Below are 21,069 nucleotides of genomic sequence, written 5' to 3' on the forward strand. Positions count from 1 at the left end.
TATTCTGCATGCAGTCGTCAATATTTTCCAGTATAAATTCCCATAACCACATTTATAATGGAAACTGCTTGTCATACTGTAATTACATCCTGCCGGCAGATATGTGTTGCAACACTTCCACTGCCGTGAGCATGTAATTATAGCGTGACAAGCTTACATAGGCGGTTTCCTTAACGTGGACATAGGAAATTATAAAAGGGAAATACAAAAATAAGGACAGAATGAATGACTATCACCTGCCCTCTAACCCCGGTTCACCTGAAGACTACACTTGATCTTGACTCCCCATGTGCAGCGCCACAGGTGATTGACTCGGTTTTAACAAAAATTTTAGAAAGTGAAAGAATTACCATTTTTGTACAATGGTATGATATGATTGCATTTGTTAGAATTTGAGAAAGAGCGGGGCAAGACAGAAAGATAGTCACCAATCCCAACTTCCATTATAATAAGTTTATACTCTTCTTCAGAAAAATTGAAACCAAAAGAATACAGATCATACTACTTCCTACCTAAAGCCAACATATTTACATTGGAGAAGATCATATTTTTAATAGAAGGAGGACATTTGTAAGTGTTGCATTAATACATTTATATGGGGTGTCTCTCATTTCTCCTAATCTACAGCTCAGTACAATTATTATTTTGGTTGGTAAAGTCTTGGTAATTCAACAAGTTGCTGTTTGGACTCCAGCTCCAAAATTTACTGGAATAGATTTTTCCCCCCCCCCCCCCAAGTTAACTTTTGAGAAAAGCTGAGAGCCACACAGCAAGTTATAAATTTGCAATGGCCCTAAACAATATTCTACTGCTGAGAAAAAAATTACAATTTGGACAATTTCATTTTTAGAAATTGCTCATTAACTAAAATACTTAAAAATTGTGCATGCAAACTACCAAGCCAATTCTGAATGTTCCATCAAATGAAAAGCCTCAGAGTAAATCTGTCTTCAGTTGAAACTGAATTCTACCTAGTTAGATGATCACACAAAATGGGGTATCATGTTGGATCTATTCCAAATTTAGACAACCTATTCCAAATTTAGACAACCTGGGCTATTCATATATTGACATCTTCAGCCAAGTTTTATTTATTATCAAGACATATTGTACCAATGACTTGATCTCTCACTACTTTGCTACTTCTATATGAGTTTTATGATCAAGCTAAAAATGGACATTTAAAAGGTTTCACAAAAACAATTTGCTGATACAAATCATTTGTGTGGAAGAGAAAATCTAATTAAACACTAGCCTCTTTTGCACGTCTGCAAATTGCAAATGACCTCTGGGAAGTTCCTTTGAAGCTGTTAAGAGTCATACCTTGCTTTGGAATTTCAGAGTGGGGAGAGAAGAGTAGTAAAACTCAAAAATCCTGCTGTGCACCTTGTTGAACCTGCCATTAGGGAATGCAGACCTAGAGAGGAGTGGCCACAATACATTGAGGGCCTTTGAATGTCACATTAGATAAGTTTCATCTTGTAATTTGAAGAACTGTGCAGTCAGCAAGTAGATTTAAATCAAATTCTCAAGCTGCACCCCCTGGGGGCTTGGTCACACAGCACTGTAAATAATAGTTTCAGCCTTGGCTAACTAAAAAGAATTGCTCGAGAATATGGTACCCTTTTACATCATACACCCCGTCCATCACCACCCTCCTACCATCACCGACACTTTTAGTCAATTGCCAGGAGGCATGCAATAATAGCTCTATATTGACTTCTCATTTGCTCTGCAAGACAAGCCTAGTCTCCTCAGGGCACCTCCCCAAAACAGCTGAGGTTACAAACTACAGTTGAAGAAATCAAACATGCACCTACCATTTCACAGTACTGGTACTGGTACTGGGCTAACTATTTCTATTGGAAGAATTCATCTGTTGTGCTGCTGCCACAATTTTGGAGTGGTGCTAAACATTCAGAAACTAAACAGTGAATGATCTAAAGCGAGCAAAAATCACACAAGATCCCAGTGTCTTTAAAAGCCTTTCATTCCTCTTATGTCTCAGTGCATAAATGCCACCTGAGCCATAAAGACCAGGACTAAGCAACATAACATAATCTGGAATAACAACAGAAAATGCTGGAAATACTCAGCAGGTCAGGTAGCATCTGTGGAGAGAGAAACAGAGTTAACGTTTCAGGTCAATGACCTTCTGTCAGACCTGCTGAGTATTTCCAGCATCTGCAGTATTTTGCTTTTGTATAACATAGTCTGGTATTGTTTAGTTAATAATATCAACCAGCTTTTTCATGCAACAGAATTTGTCTGGCTAATGATGAAATTAGTTGCCTATGTATTTCAATTATATTAAATACATAATATGATCAAGACCCTTTCCTGTAATTAGCTTACCATTACATCATCATGCAATATATTACGTTTCAAATGAAGTATTTCATGTGCCATACATAAAATCAAGTACCTCATCAGATAACAAATGCTGTCTTTATCTCAGGTTTTATTCACCCTCTCGGGCCTTTATGTATCCCTAAAGTGAACATTTCAGATTTATTGCATATGCATAAGAACTCACCCCAAAGTCTTCTTCATTCTGTAGCAGCTGTGAACGGAACAAACGTTTCTTCAGCAAGGGTTCCACTAGTGTCAGGTAAATCATATAAAGTAGCAGCAAGCCCAGAATAGACAAATAAATGATGATGGTTGCCTGCAGATGAGGAAGGTTAAAAAAAGTGAATAATACATCTTTTGCCTATTAACATGAAAATAACAGTTCTACACGAGAACTACCTCTCTCTTGAACCTTTTCATCTCTCCTGTAGGAAGCTCTACCATTATCTTGGGAGGGAGGTTAAAGAGAACCTTTTCCATGAAAATGTTCCTACATTGTCTCTACATATAAAATGGTCATCACTAGTTGATATAGCTCGAAACAATCTTAAAATGGTAGCCTGAGCACAGGAATGTTCTGTATAGCAAATTCCTCCCAGTATGGATATTAACAATATGATGGCTCACAGCAGTACACTTTATGTTTATATCACCATGAAGCAGTGGCATTACTTGAGATATGATTTTCTAAATAATAAAAAAAAGCTATTTTTGCCATTAATCTGTTAACATAAATGAAACACAAAAGATTTACTAATAAAACTTCAAAGTGCATCATATGGTTCAGCCAATTTCAGCAGATACATGGAGCAGAAAGAAAATTCCAAACAATTTATTAGATTCATATTTTAGTGTTATTTTACTTATTCAGATGTGACATTAACTGAATGACAAATGTTTTTGACTGTAAACTAGAAATTCTGGTATGACAAATTATTGTTAGGAATACTTTCCTGTTTGTTGCAAGTTGTAATCTGTCATTTAGCAGGATTATACAAGAGCTCCTGGACTGATGGCAGATTGTAGAACTGTTAAAGTTGTTACGGCAAGTAAATATTTTTGTGACTTTTATGTATGTTACAGACTAGCTACTATACATGAAAAACATTTGAGTTTGTAGCTAAAGAGTAAGTTATACGGTATTTGTTACAATTTTGATTTAAAAAATAGAATGCCATCGCTTCATTTACAATTAAATAGTAATATTAAGTACAAAACCAGTAAATGTTGAAAGTATTATAAATATATACATATATACATACAAGAAAATCTGTAATGGCTCAATTACTTTTCATACATACACTTTCAGATTGAACACAAGAGTTTCCATGTACTCAATAAGTTCTGGTTTCTGGTGCAGCAAATTCAGTTGGTTTTATATGTTTGTTAAACTTTCTGTATTAGCATATTGTATCCCTCAAACAAGTTGTGAATTCTAAATGTTTCATTTCAGCAAGCCCCAGATTTTGGATCTCTTATCCTGCTTCAAGCTCCTGCTTTTAACTTCTTAGGTTGAAATCAACATTTCTATTAACTCTTTGATGTTATGGTTCTACGGTAACCTCAATTTCATACATATAAATGATTAAAAACAAAAAAAACTGTCACAAATAAAATGTTGCATATATAAATCTATACAATGGAAGAAACTATGGGCCAGATCTTCCTGGGAAAATAATGGTGTGTTAACGATGCATGCCGTAAATGTGCAAATCGGCCAGCAAGATCAGGGAATTAAGAGATACGGCGTGAGTTGCAAATCTCCAGAACTTGCTAGTTAATTGACGCTGCTCCACAATTTGCTTGGCACAAACAGCATCTCATCCTTAGCCTCCCCGTTATTGAGAACTTGCAGGATTTGCACATTAATTTCCCATTAAACTCTCCATAGAAAGTTAAGTCTCATAATTAAGAGCACAAGTACCTTTTTAACTACGAGATAATTATTAAGGTAATGCCAATCAACCTCTCTGACCCAGAATAAGGACACTTTAAAGTGTTCAATCTAATTCCTGCACGTAGTGAATTGTTGTCAGAGATTTTTTAAATGTCAAAATTTTAAATTTTAATTATTTTTCTTACTTTTTCTTTCTGTCTCTTTTTTTCCCTGTCTATTTCTCTTTCTGTACCAGATTTCATTCTAATTCACCCTTTCTAATTCACCCTCCTTCTCTTTCTGTACCTGATTTCATTCCAATTCACCCACTCTAATTCACCTTCCTTCTCAATTCTTAAATCTCATTGATTAAGGAGATGCACTGTTGGTCCCGCTGTTAACTAAGGTCTCAGTTGCCCTCGCCACCGTTATCAGCTTGCACTTCCAGCAAGTTATGGTGCAAAAAATGTTTGAGCTAAAGCGTGCAGAAAAATGTCTAACTAACGGGTATACCATGAGATGCCCCACTCCACCAAGATCCAGCCCTATTTACATAAGATATACAGCACAGAAACAGGCCATTCGGCCCAACCAGTCCATGCCGGCGTTTATGCTCCACTCGAGCCTCCTCCTGCCTTTCCTCATCTAACGCTATAGCATAACCCTCTATTCCCTTCTCCCGCATATGCTTATCTAACCACCCCTTAAATGCATCTATACTAGTCGCTTCAACCAACCACTCCCTGTGGTAGCGAGTTCCACATTCTCACCACGCTCTGTAAAGAAGTTTCTTCTGAATTTCCTATCTGATGTCTTGGTGATTATCTTATATTGATGGCCTCTAATTATGCTCTTCCCCACAAGTGGAAACAGTCTCTTGTTTCTTTGACATCAAATAAACAATGTTAAGTCAAAGAAACAAATCTGTGTGTTCTTTTGATACAAAGATACAGTCTGATCTTTAAGTAAAATTAAATGAGAAATTCAAATGTTACAGTATTGAACAAAATTTTAATGTTTCTATCAATCACTGCACATTATAATAAAGAACAATGCAACAGAATATCTTGGTGTTTACATTGGCTCTATTTGCATTTAGCAACACAAGCGTTTCCTGCCTAATCAACAATATACAAGTACCATGGAAACAGAGATTTTAGTGTAATTATCCCTAATTATTAGGATGTTATTTTAACAGGTTATTGGCGATAAATCAATTGTGACATAGTAATATGGGATAACTGAGCGACACCAAGAAAATAGATATTTCCATTTATATTTACTACCAGACAATTCCATATATTTCCCCTTGAAGAATGTATCAAGCAAAACATGGTGATAAGAACATAAAAAACCAGGAGCAGGAGTAGGCCATTTGGCCCTTCAAGCCTGCTCCGCCATTCAACAAGATCATGGCTGATCTTCTACCTCAACTCCACCTTCTCGCACTATCCCCAGATCCCTTAATTCCCCAAAATTTATCGACCTCTGTCTTGAATATACTCAACGACTGAGCATCCACAGCTCTCTGGGGTAAAGAATTCCAAAGATTCACAACCCCTTCGAGTGAAGAAATTTATCCTCATCTCAGTCCTAAATGGCGTACCCCTTATTCTGTGACTGTGATCCAGTGTTCTAGATTCCCCAACCAGGGGAAACATTTTCCCAGCATTAACTGTGTCAAACCCCTTAAGAATTTATACGTTTCAATTAGATCACCACTCATTCTTCTAAACGCTAGGGAATATAGGCCTAGTCTACTCAATCTCTCCTCATAGGGCAATCCCCTCATCCCAGGAACCAGTCCAGTGAACCTTCACTGCACTCCCTCTAATGCAAGTATGTCTTTCCTTAGGTAAGGAGACCAGAACTGTACACAGTACTCCAGGTGTGGGGAAGAAAGCCATGATGTAGGGAAGAAAGCTATTATGCTTAAACTTAAAAAAAATACCTTAATTGTAGCTGAGCTTCTTTCTTCATATTTGCATTCACATCTCAAGCAGTAAGCTTCAACATCTGGTCCAGCAACTGGCATGGGTTTAACAACATGTAGGCAGTCACTGAAAGAGACAAGATTTCAATTGCTGTCAAATGTACTAAGGTGCTATAAACTCTCTTCTTGCCCCACTTACATTTACTCCATAGAAGCAATACTATCAGGGATGTTTGGTCAGATCTTTTCTAATTGTGTCAGTGAAGGAAATTATAACTATATTTAATTCTAAATTAAAAAAGACAATGGCCTAGAAATTCAGTTTGGGGCGGCCAGCTCGCTTGCGCCCAGAAATTACCGCTGCACGCGGAGCCACTTGCGCCCGCCGGAAATTCAGTTTCAGCGCCCCAAGTCGAAGCCGGCCGCAAATCAAGGGTTTCGGCGCCCCCGCTTGGGGCGCTGAAACTGAATATCGGCGCGCTAAGTGCCGCAGCGCCACCCGCTGCGGAGCGGCAGGCTGCGGTACTGCAGGCCTTCCTCCCTCTCTTAAGGGGGAGGTGCCTGCAACAGCGCGATCGCCGCTCGCTAGTGCCGGCAAATGAGCCCGGCACCACGGAGAAGTGCCGGGCTCCCGGAAAACAGCCGGCAATGCCGTGGGGGGGGGGGGGGGGGGGTGGAGGAGGCCGGGGAAGGAGGTGCAGGCAGGCGGCCGCCGAAAAAGCGGCCGGCCGCACCTCCGCCTTAACTCGCCCCACTACCGCATCAGGTAGGCCCCGTTTTCTGGTCGCTGTTTGCGGCCGCGGCGGAAGAGGCGGCCGCAACTCAATATGGCGGTCGGGCCGGTAGTGGGGCGGTAGCGGGGCACTGCGCACACCGATGATGTCATCGGTGGCGGCGCAGCGCTACTGGCTAACGCCGCCATTACCGCACCGCTGAATATCGGGGAAAGTTTAGCAAGTGGCGCAAAAGCCCTCTTTGGGCGAAAACTGAGCGCAAAGCCAACCGACTTTCTAGGCCAATCATTCTGAATTATACTGTAATAGTTAACTTTAATAGCAGAAACACAAAAAGCTTAAGAATATTTTAGCAGGTTCAGATTTTGCAGAGAATGCTTTACACATTATTTCTGAGCTATAACTAGAAACAAGAACAACTTGCATTTATATAGCACCTTTAATGTAGCAAAACGTCCCAAGGCGCTACACAAGAGCGTTATCAATCAAAACTCGACATCAAGCCACAGAAGGAGGTATTAGGACAGATGACCAAAAGCTTGGTCAAAGAGGTGTGCTTTAAGGAGCATCTTAAAGGACAAGGGGTAGAGAGGCGGGGAGGTTTAGGGGGGGAATTCCAGAGCTTAGGGCCAAGGCAGCTGAAAGCACAGCTGCCAATAGTGGAGCGATTAAAATCGGGGATGCACAAGCTGCCAGTATTGGAGAAGCGCAGAGATCTTGAAGGCTTGTAGGGCTGGAGGAGGTTACAGAGATAGGGAGAGGCGAGGCCATGGGGGGGTTTTGAAGACAAGGATGCGATTGTTCAAACTGAGACGTTGCCGGATCGGGAACCAGTGTAGATCAGAAAGCACAGGGGTGATGGGTGAATGGGACTTGGTGCGAGTTAAGATACAGGCAGCAGAGTTTTGATACAGGCAGCAGAGTTTATGGAGGGTGGAAGATGGAAGGCCGGCCAGGAGAGCATTGGAATAGTCAAGTCCTGGCTCACATCAAAGCCAGTGTTCCCGCCTCTCTTGACCAACACCAGTTTGCCTATCGTGCAAACAGATCAACGGAGGATGCAATCACAACTGCTCTACACTCTGCACTGTATCACTTAGATGGTAAAGAGACCTACATCAGAATGCTGTTCATAGACTACAGCTCAGCATTCAACACTATCGTCCCCAACAAGCTGGCCACCAAACTCCACACTCTTGGCCTGAACACTTCCCTCTGCAACTGGACCCTGGACTTCCTAACAAACAGACCCCAGTCTGTCAAATTAGGTAACCACACCTCCCCCCCCCCGACCCTGAACACGGGGGCCCCACAAGGATGTGTGCTGAGCCCCCTCCTCTACTCCCTCTTCACCCACGACTGTGTGGCTGTTCATGGTTCCAACACCATCATCAACTTTGCGGATGATACCACAGTAGTAGACCAGATCACCAACAACGATGAGTCAGCCTACAGGGAGGAGGTCCAGCATCTCGTGAAGTGGTGCGCCGATAACAACCTGGCCTTTAACATCAAGAAAACCAAAGAAATCATTGTGGACTTCAGGAAGTCTAAAGGCGGAAGTCACACCCTCATCCACATCAATGGGGCTGTGGTGGAAAGGGTGGACAGCTTTAAGTTCCTCGGAGTCCACATCACGGAAGACCTCTCCTGGTCCCTCAATACCTCCTCTCTGGTGAAGGCGGCCCAGCAGCGCCTATATTTCCTAAGGAGGCTGAAGGGATGTAACCTGTCACCCCTGATCCTCTCTAACTTTTACCGCTGCACAATAGAGAGCATCCTGACGAACTGTATCACAGTATGGTATGGCAGCTGTAGCTACTATGACCGGAAAGCCCTGCAGCGAGTAGTCAAAACTGCCCAACGCATTACCGGCACCCAGCTACCGACCATAGAGCACATATACCAGAAACGCTGTTTACGGAGGTCACGGTCCATCATCAAAGACCCTACCCACCCCAGCCACAGTCTGTTCGCCCTCCTGCCATCTGGGAGACGCTACAGATGCATTCGCACCCGTACGACCAGATTTAGGAACAGCTTCTTTCCCAGGGCTGTCATCCTACTGAACTCCACAAATAAACTCTAAAGCCTGCACATCTGCCAATGCACTTTATTATGGTTATGTTTATGTTAATGTATTACAAGCCAAATGTATGCTGAATGTTTAAATGTCTTAATCTAAATGTACACTCTCGGGAGCCGCAAGCCTACATTTCGTTGTACTGCACTTGTGCACTAACAATGACAATAAAGTTGATTATAATTATGATTATGATTAAAGGTAACAAAGGCCTGGATGAGGGTTTCAGCAGCAGATGAGCTGAGGCAGGGTCGGAGTCGGGCAAAATTACAGAGGTGGAAGTAGGCAGTCTTGGTGATGGAGCGGATATGTGGTCAGGAGCTCATGTCGGGGTCAAACACAATACCAAAGTTGCGAACTAAGATCAACACTGAGAAGAATCCTCCTTTCTCCACAGATAGGTGCTGAAAAAAAAAATCTCTAAAGCTTTTCTAAGTTATAACAACAAGTGTTGGGGAGCACAGGGAAGAAAACAGAGATCCTGGCAAAATTATGGCAGACATTTCATTACAGGTTTAAGGGGCTGAATGGCCTACTCCTGTTCCTATTCCTGGATACTCAGCACAATTACAGATCAGAATTAACACAACATTCTGGTTTGTTCAATTTTATGCATTACCCTTACAAATGAATTGCTTGCAAATGTTGGAATTTTCTGTTGAACCTTCCTGAAGAAGCAAACAAAAAATGCTTCAAGATAAAGCTTTAAAGTCTTAAACTGTACAACATATTAATATATTTCACTTCCCCAATGAAATCTGCCATTTCTGATCTCCTGTGGCAGCAACAAACTTCTCAATTGACATCAGCAAGCAGCTTCATGTGGAGGAGCACAAATCAGCATCCTTTCCATCCAAGATGCCAACTCTGAAGTACCCAAGCCACAAAATGTTAGTACTGGCTAAGTAATCCTAACCACCTGTCCTATACTGACGTTTTCCACTCCAAACATGAAACCAACGCCAATCTACATTATGTCTTTTGAAGCCGCTTGCTGGTTGCCACCTGAACAGCTTGTTAGGTGCCAAGACCTGAAATAGCATGTCTAAACAGCTGTGTGACTTAACAGTTAATTCACACTCCCAGTAGGAAAGCTGTAGTCAAAGGGAGATAAAGCTATCACACTGGCCCGGATTCTCCAAACTGCACTCTCTTCCAGCCTATAAGCTTTTAATATTTCCTATCAGATAGCAATTTGACAAGGGTTAAGGTATTTTCCTGCCACTTGGGTCCAGTCTAGATTAATGGTAAAAGAAAGTCCCCTCTGCTGACAATATGAAATGAGCTCACAACCCAGTGTCTACTAGACACAGGACCACAGCACAAAACTGCCTATAATTTGTCACAAATTTGCAACTAATTGGGAGTGCACTCACTGAGACCACAAGGATGGCTGATGTGTGAAGTGGAAACACAGGAATAAGAGTGGGCCATTCAGCCCCTTGAGCTTGTTCCGCCATTCAATGAGATCATGGCTGATCTGTATCCGAACTCCATTTACCTGCCTTGGCTCCATATCCCTCGATACCCTTGGCTAGCAAACATCTATCGCTCTCAGATTTAAAATTATGAATTGAGCGAGCATCTACTGCTTTTTGTGGGAGAGAGTTCCACACTTCTACCACCCTCTATGTGAAGAAGTGTTTCCTAACTTCTCTCCTGAATGGCCTGGCTCTGATTTTAAAAGTTATGTCCCCTCGACCGAGACTCCCCCCACCAGCGGAAAAGGTTTCTTTCTACCTAAACTATCAATTCCTTTCAAAATCCTAAAACCTCAATCAAATCACCCCTTAACCTTCTATATTCCAGGGAATACAAGCCTAATTTATGTAATCTGTCCTCATAATTTAACCCGTGGAGCCCTGGTAATATTCTGGTGAATCTGTGCTGCACCCCTTCCAAGACCAATATATCCTTTCTAAGGGGCAGTGCCCAGAACTGTACGTAGTACTCCAGATGAGGTCTAACCAGAAAATCTAAAAATTCACAATAGCACGCTATTAAAGTTGGGGTTCAATAAGAAGATTACTCTACATCTGGCCATGATGTACTTAATTTAAGAATACATAATATGGAAACTGAATACTAAGAAATGGAAAAAGATCTCCCACTCTCCAACCCCAACACTGATATTCCCTCAGCTCAATGAATACAAAACTCACCCAAAAATAATAATACATTGGACCCATTGGTTTAATTCTCCATACCACCAGCTCCCATCATTAGCTCCATCACTGGGAGAAGGCACCAGCAAGGGAGGGGAGGGGGAAAAAAACGTTTGTATCCTCACATAGATGGACACACATCATCCTTTTCACAGTATAGTATTCATAGTCATACCATCTACTACATTTAGGTCCATTCATATGTGAAGTGGTAATTAGCATTACTCAGTCGTCAAGCTGTATGCAATAGCACCATCTAATGGTCATAGCTACAAATAAGTTTTCTGCAAAAAGAAAGCACGTGTTACATTTTCACCTGCGAGGACGTTACCAGTAAAGTACAACGGACCCGTAGTCACAAAATATCTTCCAATACATACACTGTTGCAGAAATCAGATCAGCAGGGAACACGAATACAGCATTTTTAGAACACAAACTTTAAGAGTGATGGAACAGACCAAGACTAAAAACTTTTAACAACTCTCCCAGTTCCCATCTAGTGGCCCTATTAAAAATTCTGGTCTGCCATAGATACCTGCTCAGGTTTACGGAGATCAGTCATTCCTGTAATCAGTCTAAGCATCTTACTTGATACTTATACAATAGCATAACCCTAGGGTGTAACCATAGCACCTCTTGTAACCTGAAATAGATAATAATGTCTTCCACACGTGTACTTCTTTAATCTCTCTGAAGGTGGACATTTGGCAAAACAAGGTTTGATACAAATCGTTATGCTGCTTTATTTCATAGTGAGTGAACATATGGGGCAGCTGTTATTATCAGATTCACTTAGTTCAATCAGTACAACTTCACTTCATGCTTGACTGCAACAAACTAATTTCTAACTTTTCCTGCACTGTATCCATTGTGCAGCCTTTCACTGAGCCTCACTGCTTTGCAGCTTTCTGTTTCAACAACCTGGCTGTGTTTTATCTCACTGTTCACAGGCAAAAATAGGATCTTTGACTTTGACTTTCCAATACAATGGATGTGAGGTTTTTTTGCACTCTATAGACAAATAACATCAATGCTAGCGCAATAGCATCTTAATTACCCATCATTTCAGGGCCTTTTTTTTTTTTAAACATGCGCAAACACTATGCTTTAAAACACAACAACATTTAAAGTATATCTTTTTCCAAATCCTCTCTGTAGAAAAATAGTCAAGAAATCCTAAAACATGCATTAGATTCACATCAACTGTAGGTCTGCTCAAAAAATCCTAAGATTGGACAGTGTGGGAAATGGAAATGGTACATTGGTGCAATTGTAACTGAAGCACATTGCTGAGACAGTGTAAAAGACGTTTTATTCTCCATCTGATCTGGAGTGCCCGATGTCAACACTGGAAACTTAACAGAAGTGTTTCATTGCTCAGTACTGAAATCTTCCAGCTTTTAAAAAATTAATTCTCGGGATGTGGGCGTTGCTGGCAAAGCCAGCATTTATTGCCCATCACCTGCTGCCCTGAGAAGGTGGTGGTGGTCCTTTGTAAACCTCTGCAGTCGTGTAGTGACGGTGCTCCCACAATGTTTGATGCAACTGAGTGGCTCACTAGGCCACTTCAGAGGGCAATTCAGAGTCAACCACATTGGTGTGGGACTGGAGTCACATATGGGTAGACTTGGTAAGAATGACAGGTTTCCTTACCTAAAGGAAATAAGGTTTAGGTTTCCTTACCTCAAGGAAACTAGTGGACCAATGGGTTTTTACAACCATCTGACAGCATCATGGTCACTTTTACTGATACCAGCTTTTTACTTCCGGATCTTTTAAAACTGAATTCAAATTCTCAAACTGTCATGGTGGAATTTGAACTCACATTCTCTGGATTATTAGTCCAGGCTTCTGTATTACTAGTCCAGTAACATAACCACTACATTACTGTACCTTATATTACACTCAGTCTATAATGGTAAATTTGCTTGTCCTCTCTTTATTGGGGCGAATTCATGCCAAACTAACTTACTTAAAGGCAACTGCCTGTCTGACGAAAATATTTTAACAACATCCAACAGGACAGGCTTTCACACAGAAGAGCAAGATGCTCTAGATATTCCACCTTAAGGGTGACAGGAAAATCAACATTGGCTCAAACTGCAAAGGGACATCCCATCAGCCAAACATAGAGCAGCACTGACAGGTCACAGGTTTTCAAACTGGGATCCACAAGGAGATTCCGGGGATCCTTGAAGTCATCAGATTCATGTCTGTCTGAGGCAGTCTCATGAATTCTGTATTCATATTTTTTCCTGTATTTGTTGACCTACTAGCACATTATTTTTGATATTGTGTACTACTAAAAGCATTTTCTGCTACAATGATTACAAGGTTTTCTTTTGGGTAGCGGACCATTTCAAAAGGACTCACCCACATAGGAATATTTGAAATTCATTGAATTAGTTTACTGTCAGTCCTACTCTCCTTATTGAAAGAGGCAGTCACAGACTTTTGCAGGAAAATTAATGGAGAAGCCAATAAGGAATAGAAAATGAAAAGCAATAGTTTTTCTTTAAATGACACAGATTCAATATTTTGAGCCAGAAACCTACTTACCAATCCTTCTGCGATATATTTTTGTTATAAATTTGGCCTGCATTATCTTTGTATGGTGGACAAATACACTTACATCTGATATCTTCAAAATTCTGCAACAGAACAGATGAATAATTAGACAACAGTAGCAGTACAACTTTATGCACGTTGATTTAAAACTATTGTATGAGCATTGCGCCACTTACTATTGAATGTGTAAGGACAACTTAGGAATACACGTCTATTTTGGAACATGCACTGTGAAGGCCCAGTACCATCACAAAGATGGCTTTCCATAAACATACTCATGCCACATACCACCACTGCAAAACTGTGAACCACCCAGATTGTCACTTTAAAAAGTATAGTAGAACTGAACTTCAGCATTGAGAACCTATAGGTCTGGTACATTTATCTATAATATATTAATCTACAATCATAGAATCATAGATTGATACAGCACAGAAGGAGACCATTTGGCCCATCGAGCCTGTGCCGGTTCTTTGAAAGAGCTATTCAATTAGCCCCGTTCCCGTGCTCCTTCCCCATAGCCCTGCAATTTTTTTCCTTTTCAAGTATTTCTTCAATTCCCTTTTGAAAGTTATTATTGAATCTGCCCCAACACCCTTTCAGGGCAGTTCATTCCAGATCCTAATCACTTACTGTGTGAGTTTTATTTCTTCACGTCGCCTCTGGTTCTTGGCTACTTACCTTAAATCTGTGTCCTTTGGTTACCGACCCTTCTGCCGCTGGAATCAGGTTCTCCTCATTTACTTGATCAAAACCCTTCAAGATTTTGAACACCTCCATCAAATTTCCCCTTAACCTTCTCTGCTCTAAGGAGAACAACCCCAGTTTCTCCAGTACAATAGCAAAATACTACGGATGCTGGAAATCTGAAATAACAGAAGAAAATGCTGGAAACACTCAGCAGGTCAGGCAGCATCGAGGAGAGAGAAACAGAGTTAATAGGCTCGATTTTGCCAGGCCCGAGGAGGCGGGATTGGAGGCGTGTGAGGTGTTAAAAATCACAGAAAATGGCTGGCGGATCCAATACTGCCTCCAGCCCGCCTCGAGTAATTTTGCCAAAATTGGGGTTTCAGACTCCATTTCCATCCCGCCTCCAAGAGGCGGGATAGGCCCTTAAAAACCAGTTAAGTGTCTCTAAAATCCCATTTTGAGAGGCCTTTCTGAATTTAACACTTTCCCCCCGTGCCGCACGTCTCCTCTGGAACACGCCAGTTAATCCTGGCGGCCTCGCAAGTGGATGGCTTACTAACAGCTGCAGCTCCACCATTAAAAAGGAGTTTTCAGCAATCATCATTTGCAGGTGGCAGAACTTTGTTGTCTCAGGTCTGGGGGAACTTTTAGCGGCCTACTCATTGTTGTGGGAGTTTGGAGCCTAAGACCCATCTCCAGTGTGACCTCCTGGGAAACCCCTCTCCCCACCTTGACTGAGCGTTTCCTCAACTGAGGTATTTGCCAGAAGCATGGGAACCATTTATTTCCTTTCCTCCTGGACATCAGATTCGGACGAAGACCAGCCGCGGCAGCAGCAGAACCCTGAACAACAACAGCACCAACAGCAGGAGCAACAGGAGCGCCAAGCTGCTACTCACCCACCTGAAGCTGCACAGGCCAGAAGGTGCCAGCGCATGGAAGCACGTCGCCGCAGGAGATACCCCCAAAATAGGGTTTACAGAGGATGAGCTACCTCAACATGGCTGAGCAGCAGTGCCAAAGGAGGCTCAGACTTTCGCGAGAGGTAGTGGGTGACATCTGCGCAATGCTGCAGCAAGACCTGGAGCCCAGAGGAGCGGGTGGCCCTTAAGGCACCCCATCATAATCCAGGTATTTTTGTCAACCACAAGGGCTTCCACTCCCTCAACGTGCAGCTGGTGTGTGACCACAAGGAGGAAATTTTGCGCCAAGTACCCTGGCAGTTGCCATAATTCCTTCATCCTGCGGCAGTCTAGTACGCCTCCGCTCTTCAGTCGCCAGACCAACTTTTTGGATGGCTACTTGGAGACAAGGGCTATCCCCTGAAGACGTGGCTAATGACGCTGTTGAGGAGCCCATCCAACGAAGCTGAGGAGAGCTACAACTACAGCCACATTTCCACCAGATCCATAATCGAGCAAACCATTAGCTTGCTGAAGATGCGATTCAGATGCCTTGATAGATCAGGTGGAGCCCTGCAGTACTCAGCAGCCAGGGTCTCCAGAATCGTTGTGGTCTGCTGTGCACTTCACAACATGGCACACCATCGTGGCTTGCAGCTGGCTGAGGTACAAGTGGCTCATCGCATAGCCTCCTCAGATGAGGAGGAGGAGGAGAGCGACAACGACCAGCTTGCGGAGGCACATCTACCAGCGGCAGCAGCACGCAAGCACATTGCTGCCCGGGATGCACTCATCTTGACCAGATTTGCGTAGCCTGCTCAATCAAACACTTTTGCCTTGCACCTTCTTACCAGAGCATCGACAATGGGCAAGAACCTGCGGATTCCTATCACTCTGACCACCACACTGACAATTGCAAGTCACCCTAAGCCCTCAAAGTGGAAGTCCCATTTGCGAAATGACACAGGCCACAACTTCAACAGTTTGCCATCAGGTTTTTTTATCACATCAAATCATGGATGGCTTTTCAAAAATAAACACAACAGAACACCCAAGTGACGACTTGTGCTTTATCTTCCTCTTCCGCGTGCTCCTACATGGTGCTTCCCCTGTGGCTTCAGCAGATGTGGAGGCCCCTTGCTGCTCCTACCTCGAAACCTTTGGCGAGCGTCCTCTGGGGTTGCAAGCCTGTGAGGGCTCAGCAACAGTCTGCTGCACCTGTGACTGTGCAGGGGCTGAGACGCCGATCTCAGTTGGGTGAGGACTCTGGTGGGGCTCTGACCAAGGACTCTGCAGTAGCATGGTCGTGTGAGCACTTGGAGAGGAGCCGCCACTTCCTTGTTCTCTGCCACCAACATCCCTCTCATGGGTCAGCCCCACTTCAGAGCTCGCAAGTGGCTTGACAGCACCTTGCTGCACTTCAGCGGGGCCATGAGGACCCGTTTCTGCACTGGAAGTCCTACTCCAGAGGACTTCCATGAAGGTCTGGTTTCTCTGCTCAATAGCTGACCATCGCTCCTCAAGAGATGTCAGTCTATTCTGAACAATGACCATGTTTTCAAGACCCTGGCGACTAAGCTCCTCCATGGCCGTAGCCATCCTCTCCTCTACGGTAGCCAGCCATACCACGGAGGTAACCATCCTTTCCGTGGTGATGCGTTCATGTGCCACCGCCTCCACAAAGGCTCTGCTCATGTTAGCGATGGACTCCTCCATTCGCTCCACACTCGCAGCAACCCTGGAGACAAAACCTGCCGGAGACTCCTGCACCTGTTCCTGGAGTTCCAGCACCGCTCTCCTTCTGGATGGACCCGGAGGCACAGGGTTGACATGCAGCTGAGCTGAGCTGGGAGAGTCCTGCGCCCTCCGACGAGGACTCTCCACTGCTGTCCCTGTCTCCACCATCTGCTGATGCTCACTTGTGAGCTGTGATACACCAGGTGACAATTCTACTCTATCTCCTGAAGGTCCCACCGAGATGAGAGTGTCTGCGCTGGTGCTGGGTGCGCTTAATTCTGCTGACGCTGCGCCCTCAGAGGTTGCAGCTTCCTCTGAGGAGTCTGGGGGCTCCAGCTGTTTCTCCTAGACAGTGGGGAGGGGGGCTATCGCTGGTCCTGTGAGGAGTAAAGGAAAGAGTTAGACAATGCGAGATAAATGTTGCATGCACACTGAATTGTGCAGATGATCATAAGTCAATCTGTTAGAGCATCAGAATCATTATCAGTGACTCATGCAATGTCAATGAGAGAGATGAAAAACTATTCTGTCACCAGCTGGCTCTGATGCACCCATTTGTCCGTCCCCCACTTGCGCATCCTCCTCCACTCCCGCGATTTCCAGAACCGCTTCCTCTGCTGTGGCGAGCTGAGCTATTGAGGGTGGCCCTCCTCCTGTCCTTGCCCTCTTATTGTGGGCTCTCTCTTCCTGCAATGAGGGAGACAAGTGGAGTTTGAGTGAGAATGAAGGAGTGTAGAGAATCCATAGCATAGATGCTTAGAAGGACACAAAGATGGAGTGAGGTGCCAAGACCAAGGGCCATCCCTGTGTGTTGTAAGTTGTTGTCATTGCATCACGGTGATAGGGAGTGTGAGGGCTGCATAGTCGAATAGTTAAGTGAATGTGAACATAGAGAGGGAATGGGTAAGGGTGCAGGGATGTAAGGGTCAAGTGGGATGTGCAGGAGGAGGTTGACAAAGCAGAGTGCTGGTGATGAGAGGCGATGGGGATCAGATTGAGGGTCATGTGGATGGAATACTCACTTTTCTTGTGCAGAGGTCATGAAACCTCTTTCGGCACTGCAGCCAGGTTCTGCTGCACATTGAAATGGCATTCAGCTCCTGTGCCACTTGCAGCCACACAGCTTCGGTCTGTTGTGGAGGCTTTTTCCTCCCTGAAGAAGGAAACAGCACTTCCTTATTTGCTCTTGCTCCCTCCGCCAGAACTTGGAGAAAGTTCTCATCGAATCAGGGTGCACACTTTGGTCTGGTGCTGGACATGGTTGCAGTAGGAATTCCTCAGAAGTATGATGCTAAAGTTGAAAGGCTGAAAAAGAACCAAGGCTGCTTGCAGGCCTTAAATGCAGCTGCATAGATGATGTCATTGGAGGCGAGTTTCAGCATCAAAATACTCATTGGACCAGGGGTTCCCACACGCTGGAAATCAAGTGCCCAATTAGGGCAAAATCACTCATTTGTCCCACCTCACATCAGAGGCGGGGTCCGGACACGATGACCACCTGACACGCCCCCAGCCCACCCCAATGACAAAATCCAGCCCAATGTTTTGGGTCGATGACCCTTCATCAGAACTGGCTTTTTCCAGTTCTGACGAAGGGTCCTCGACCCGAAACATTAACTCGGTTTCTCTCTCCTCGATGCTGCCTGACCTGCCGAGTGTTTCCATCATTTTCTGTTGTTATCCCAGTGTCTCTAGTCTCTCCACATAACTGAATTCTTTCATTTCTGGTACCATTCTAGTAAATCTGCTCTGCATCCTCTCTGAGGCCTTGCCATCCTTCCTAAAGTGTGGTGCCCAGAACTGGCCACAATACTCTAGCTGAGGACTAACCATAAAGGTTTTTTACAAAGGTTTAGCATAACTTTCTTGCTTTTGTACTCTATGCCTCTATTTATAAAGCCATGGATCCTATATGCCTTTTTAACAGCCTTCTTAACTTGTCCTGCAATCTTCAAAGACTTGTGTACGTACACCCCTAGGTCTCTCTGTTCCTGCATCCCCTTTAAAATTGTACCATTTAGTTTATATTGCCTCTCCTCATCCTTCCTACCAAATTGAACCACATCATATTTCTCTGCGTTAAATTTCCTCTGCCCCCTCTGTCTATGCCCTTGTGAAGTCTGTTACTATCGTCCTCACTGTTTACACTTCCGTGTTTCGTGTCATCTGAAAACTTTGAAATTATGCTCTGTATACCCAAGTCCAGGTCATTAATATATATTTCAAAAGGAGCAGTGGTCCCAACACCACTTCCCTTCAGTCTGGCAGCATCCTCCTCTTTAATGAAGACAGGTGAAAAGTACTCATTACGTACCTCAGCTATCACAAGATCTCGTTTGGTCCCTAATCGGCCCCACCCTTCCTTTGACTACCTTTTTACTATTTATAAGTTTATAAAAGACTTTTGGGTTCCCTGTTATGTTACCTGCTAATCTATTCTCATATACTCTCTTTGTCCCGCTTATTTCCTTTTTCAGTTCTCCCCTGCACATTTTGTATTCAGCTTGGTTCTCTACTAAATTACAAACATTTACAATAAGCCTCGTTTTTCTGTTTCATTTTAATCTCTACATCTTTAGTCATCTGGGGAGCTCTAGATTTGGATGCCCTTCCTTTCCCCGTCAGGGGAATGTGTCTAGTATGTACCCGAACACGCTTCTCTTTAAAAGCTTCTCCCTTTTTTATTTAAAAGTAGGGTTGGAGGAGGTTACTGAGCCGGTAGGAGTTCGGCCATTAAAATACGTGGATAAGAATTTTAAATTGAAGGCATTAGAGTACTGGGGGCCAGTTTCAGTCAGTGAGCACAGCGTTGATGGGTGAGCAGGACTTGAGAGGTTAGGATATGAGTTGCAGAGATATGAATGAGCTGAAGTTTATGGAGGGTGTAGCATGGAAGGCCAACCAGGAGAGCCCTGGAATACTCGAGTTTGATGGGGACAAAGGATTGAATGAGGATTTCAGCAGGAGATAAGCTGAGGTGGATGATGTTACAGAGATGGAAGCAGGCAGTTTGTGTGATGGAGAGGATATGGAGTTGGAAGCTTAGCTAGGGATCTACTAGAATGCCGAGGTTGTGAACACTCTAGTTCAGTTTGAGACGGTGGCCAGGGAGTGGAATCAGTGGCGTGGGTGTGGAGTTTGTGGTGAAGGCCAAGGACGCTGGTTTTGGTCTGGGGGAAATTGCGGCTCATCCAAGACTACATGTAGGACAAGCAGTCTGACAACACAGAGGCAGTTCAGGATCGAGAGAGGTGTTGGGGGATAGAGCTGGATGTCATCTGTGTACATGTAAAATTTGACCCCAGGTCTTCAAATTATTTCGCCAAGGGGCAGCATGTAGATAAGGAAGAGAAGGGGGCCAACCTTGTGGAGAGCCCACAGACAACAGTTTGGGGCAGGAAGAAAAGCTGGAAATGCTCTGGCTACGATTGGATAGGCAAGAATGGAATCAAGCAAGGCATATACCATTAACCTAGACAATGGAAGGCAGGCATTGAAGGAGGATGGTGTAGTCGACCGTGTCAAAGACTGCAGAGAGGTGGAGAAGGAGGACGAGGGATAGTGCTCCATGGTCACAGTCACAGAGGATACCATTAATTACATTAATTAGGGCTGTTTCAGTGCTGTGGCACGAGTGGAAACCGAACTGAAGATATTTAAAGATGGAGTTGTGGGGACAAAGGGGCCAAATTTGGGAGGTGATGACATGTTCATGGACTTTGGGGGAGGAAAAAAAGGTTGGCGATGGGGCGGTAGTTTGCAAGGAGAGTGGAGTTGAGAGTGATATTTTTGAGGGCGGCGGCAGGACCATGCAAAAATAGGTTCGCTGGCCTCATTTGTTTATTACCGGCAAGTTGCGGGCCCCGGTTCCAGGGCCAAAAGCAGCTCCTGGGTGACGTAGGGAAACGAGATCGGTCGGCTAAGATGTTAGATCAGGGTAGCAGGTAAGTCCTGGGGGGGGGGCGGGGGAAGGCGGCTCTTCCTGGCTGCATATTCAGGCAATTATAAAATTTTGACTTGCCTTTTTA

General features: G+C 43.8%; 1 protein-coding gene across 4 annotated transcripts in view; it reads right to left on the reverse strand.

Annotated features, from left to right (window-relative positions):
* tmem9b (TMEM9 domain family, member B) overlaps window positions 1-21,069 on the reverse strand; it is a 70,390-nt gene that overhangs the window by 33,604 nt on the left and 15,717 nt on the right. For 2 of the 4 annotated variants that reach the window (XM_086007959.1, XM_086007957.1), the window contains exons 2-5: window positions 13,704-13,795; window positions 9,604-9,646; window positions 6,180-6,288; window positions 2,537-2,668 (exon numbers count right to left, since the gene is read on the reverse strand). In XM_086007959.1, coding sequence (XP_085864085.1) covers window positions 2,537-2,668; window positions 6,180-6,288; window positions 9,604-9,646; window positions 13,704-13,746 — 327 coding nt within the window. In that variant the 5' untranslated portion in view covers window positions 13,747-13,795. The remainder of the gene's footprint in view (window positions 1-2,536; window positions 2,669-6,179; window positions 6,289-9,603; window positions 9,647-13,703; window positions 13,796-21,069) is intronic. The other 2 variants (XM_086007958.1, XM_086007960.1) reach the window with 1 other exon arrangement.

Source organism: Somniosus microcephalus, chromosome 15 (assembly GCF_052327205.1).
Source record: "Somniosus microcephalus isolate GS21.2 chromosome 15, FLI_Smic_1.0, whole genome shotgun sequence".
Lineage (NCBI taxonomy): Eukaryota > Metazoa > Chordata > Chondrichthyes > Squaliformes > Somniosidae > Somniosus > Somniosus microcephalus.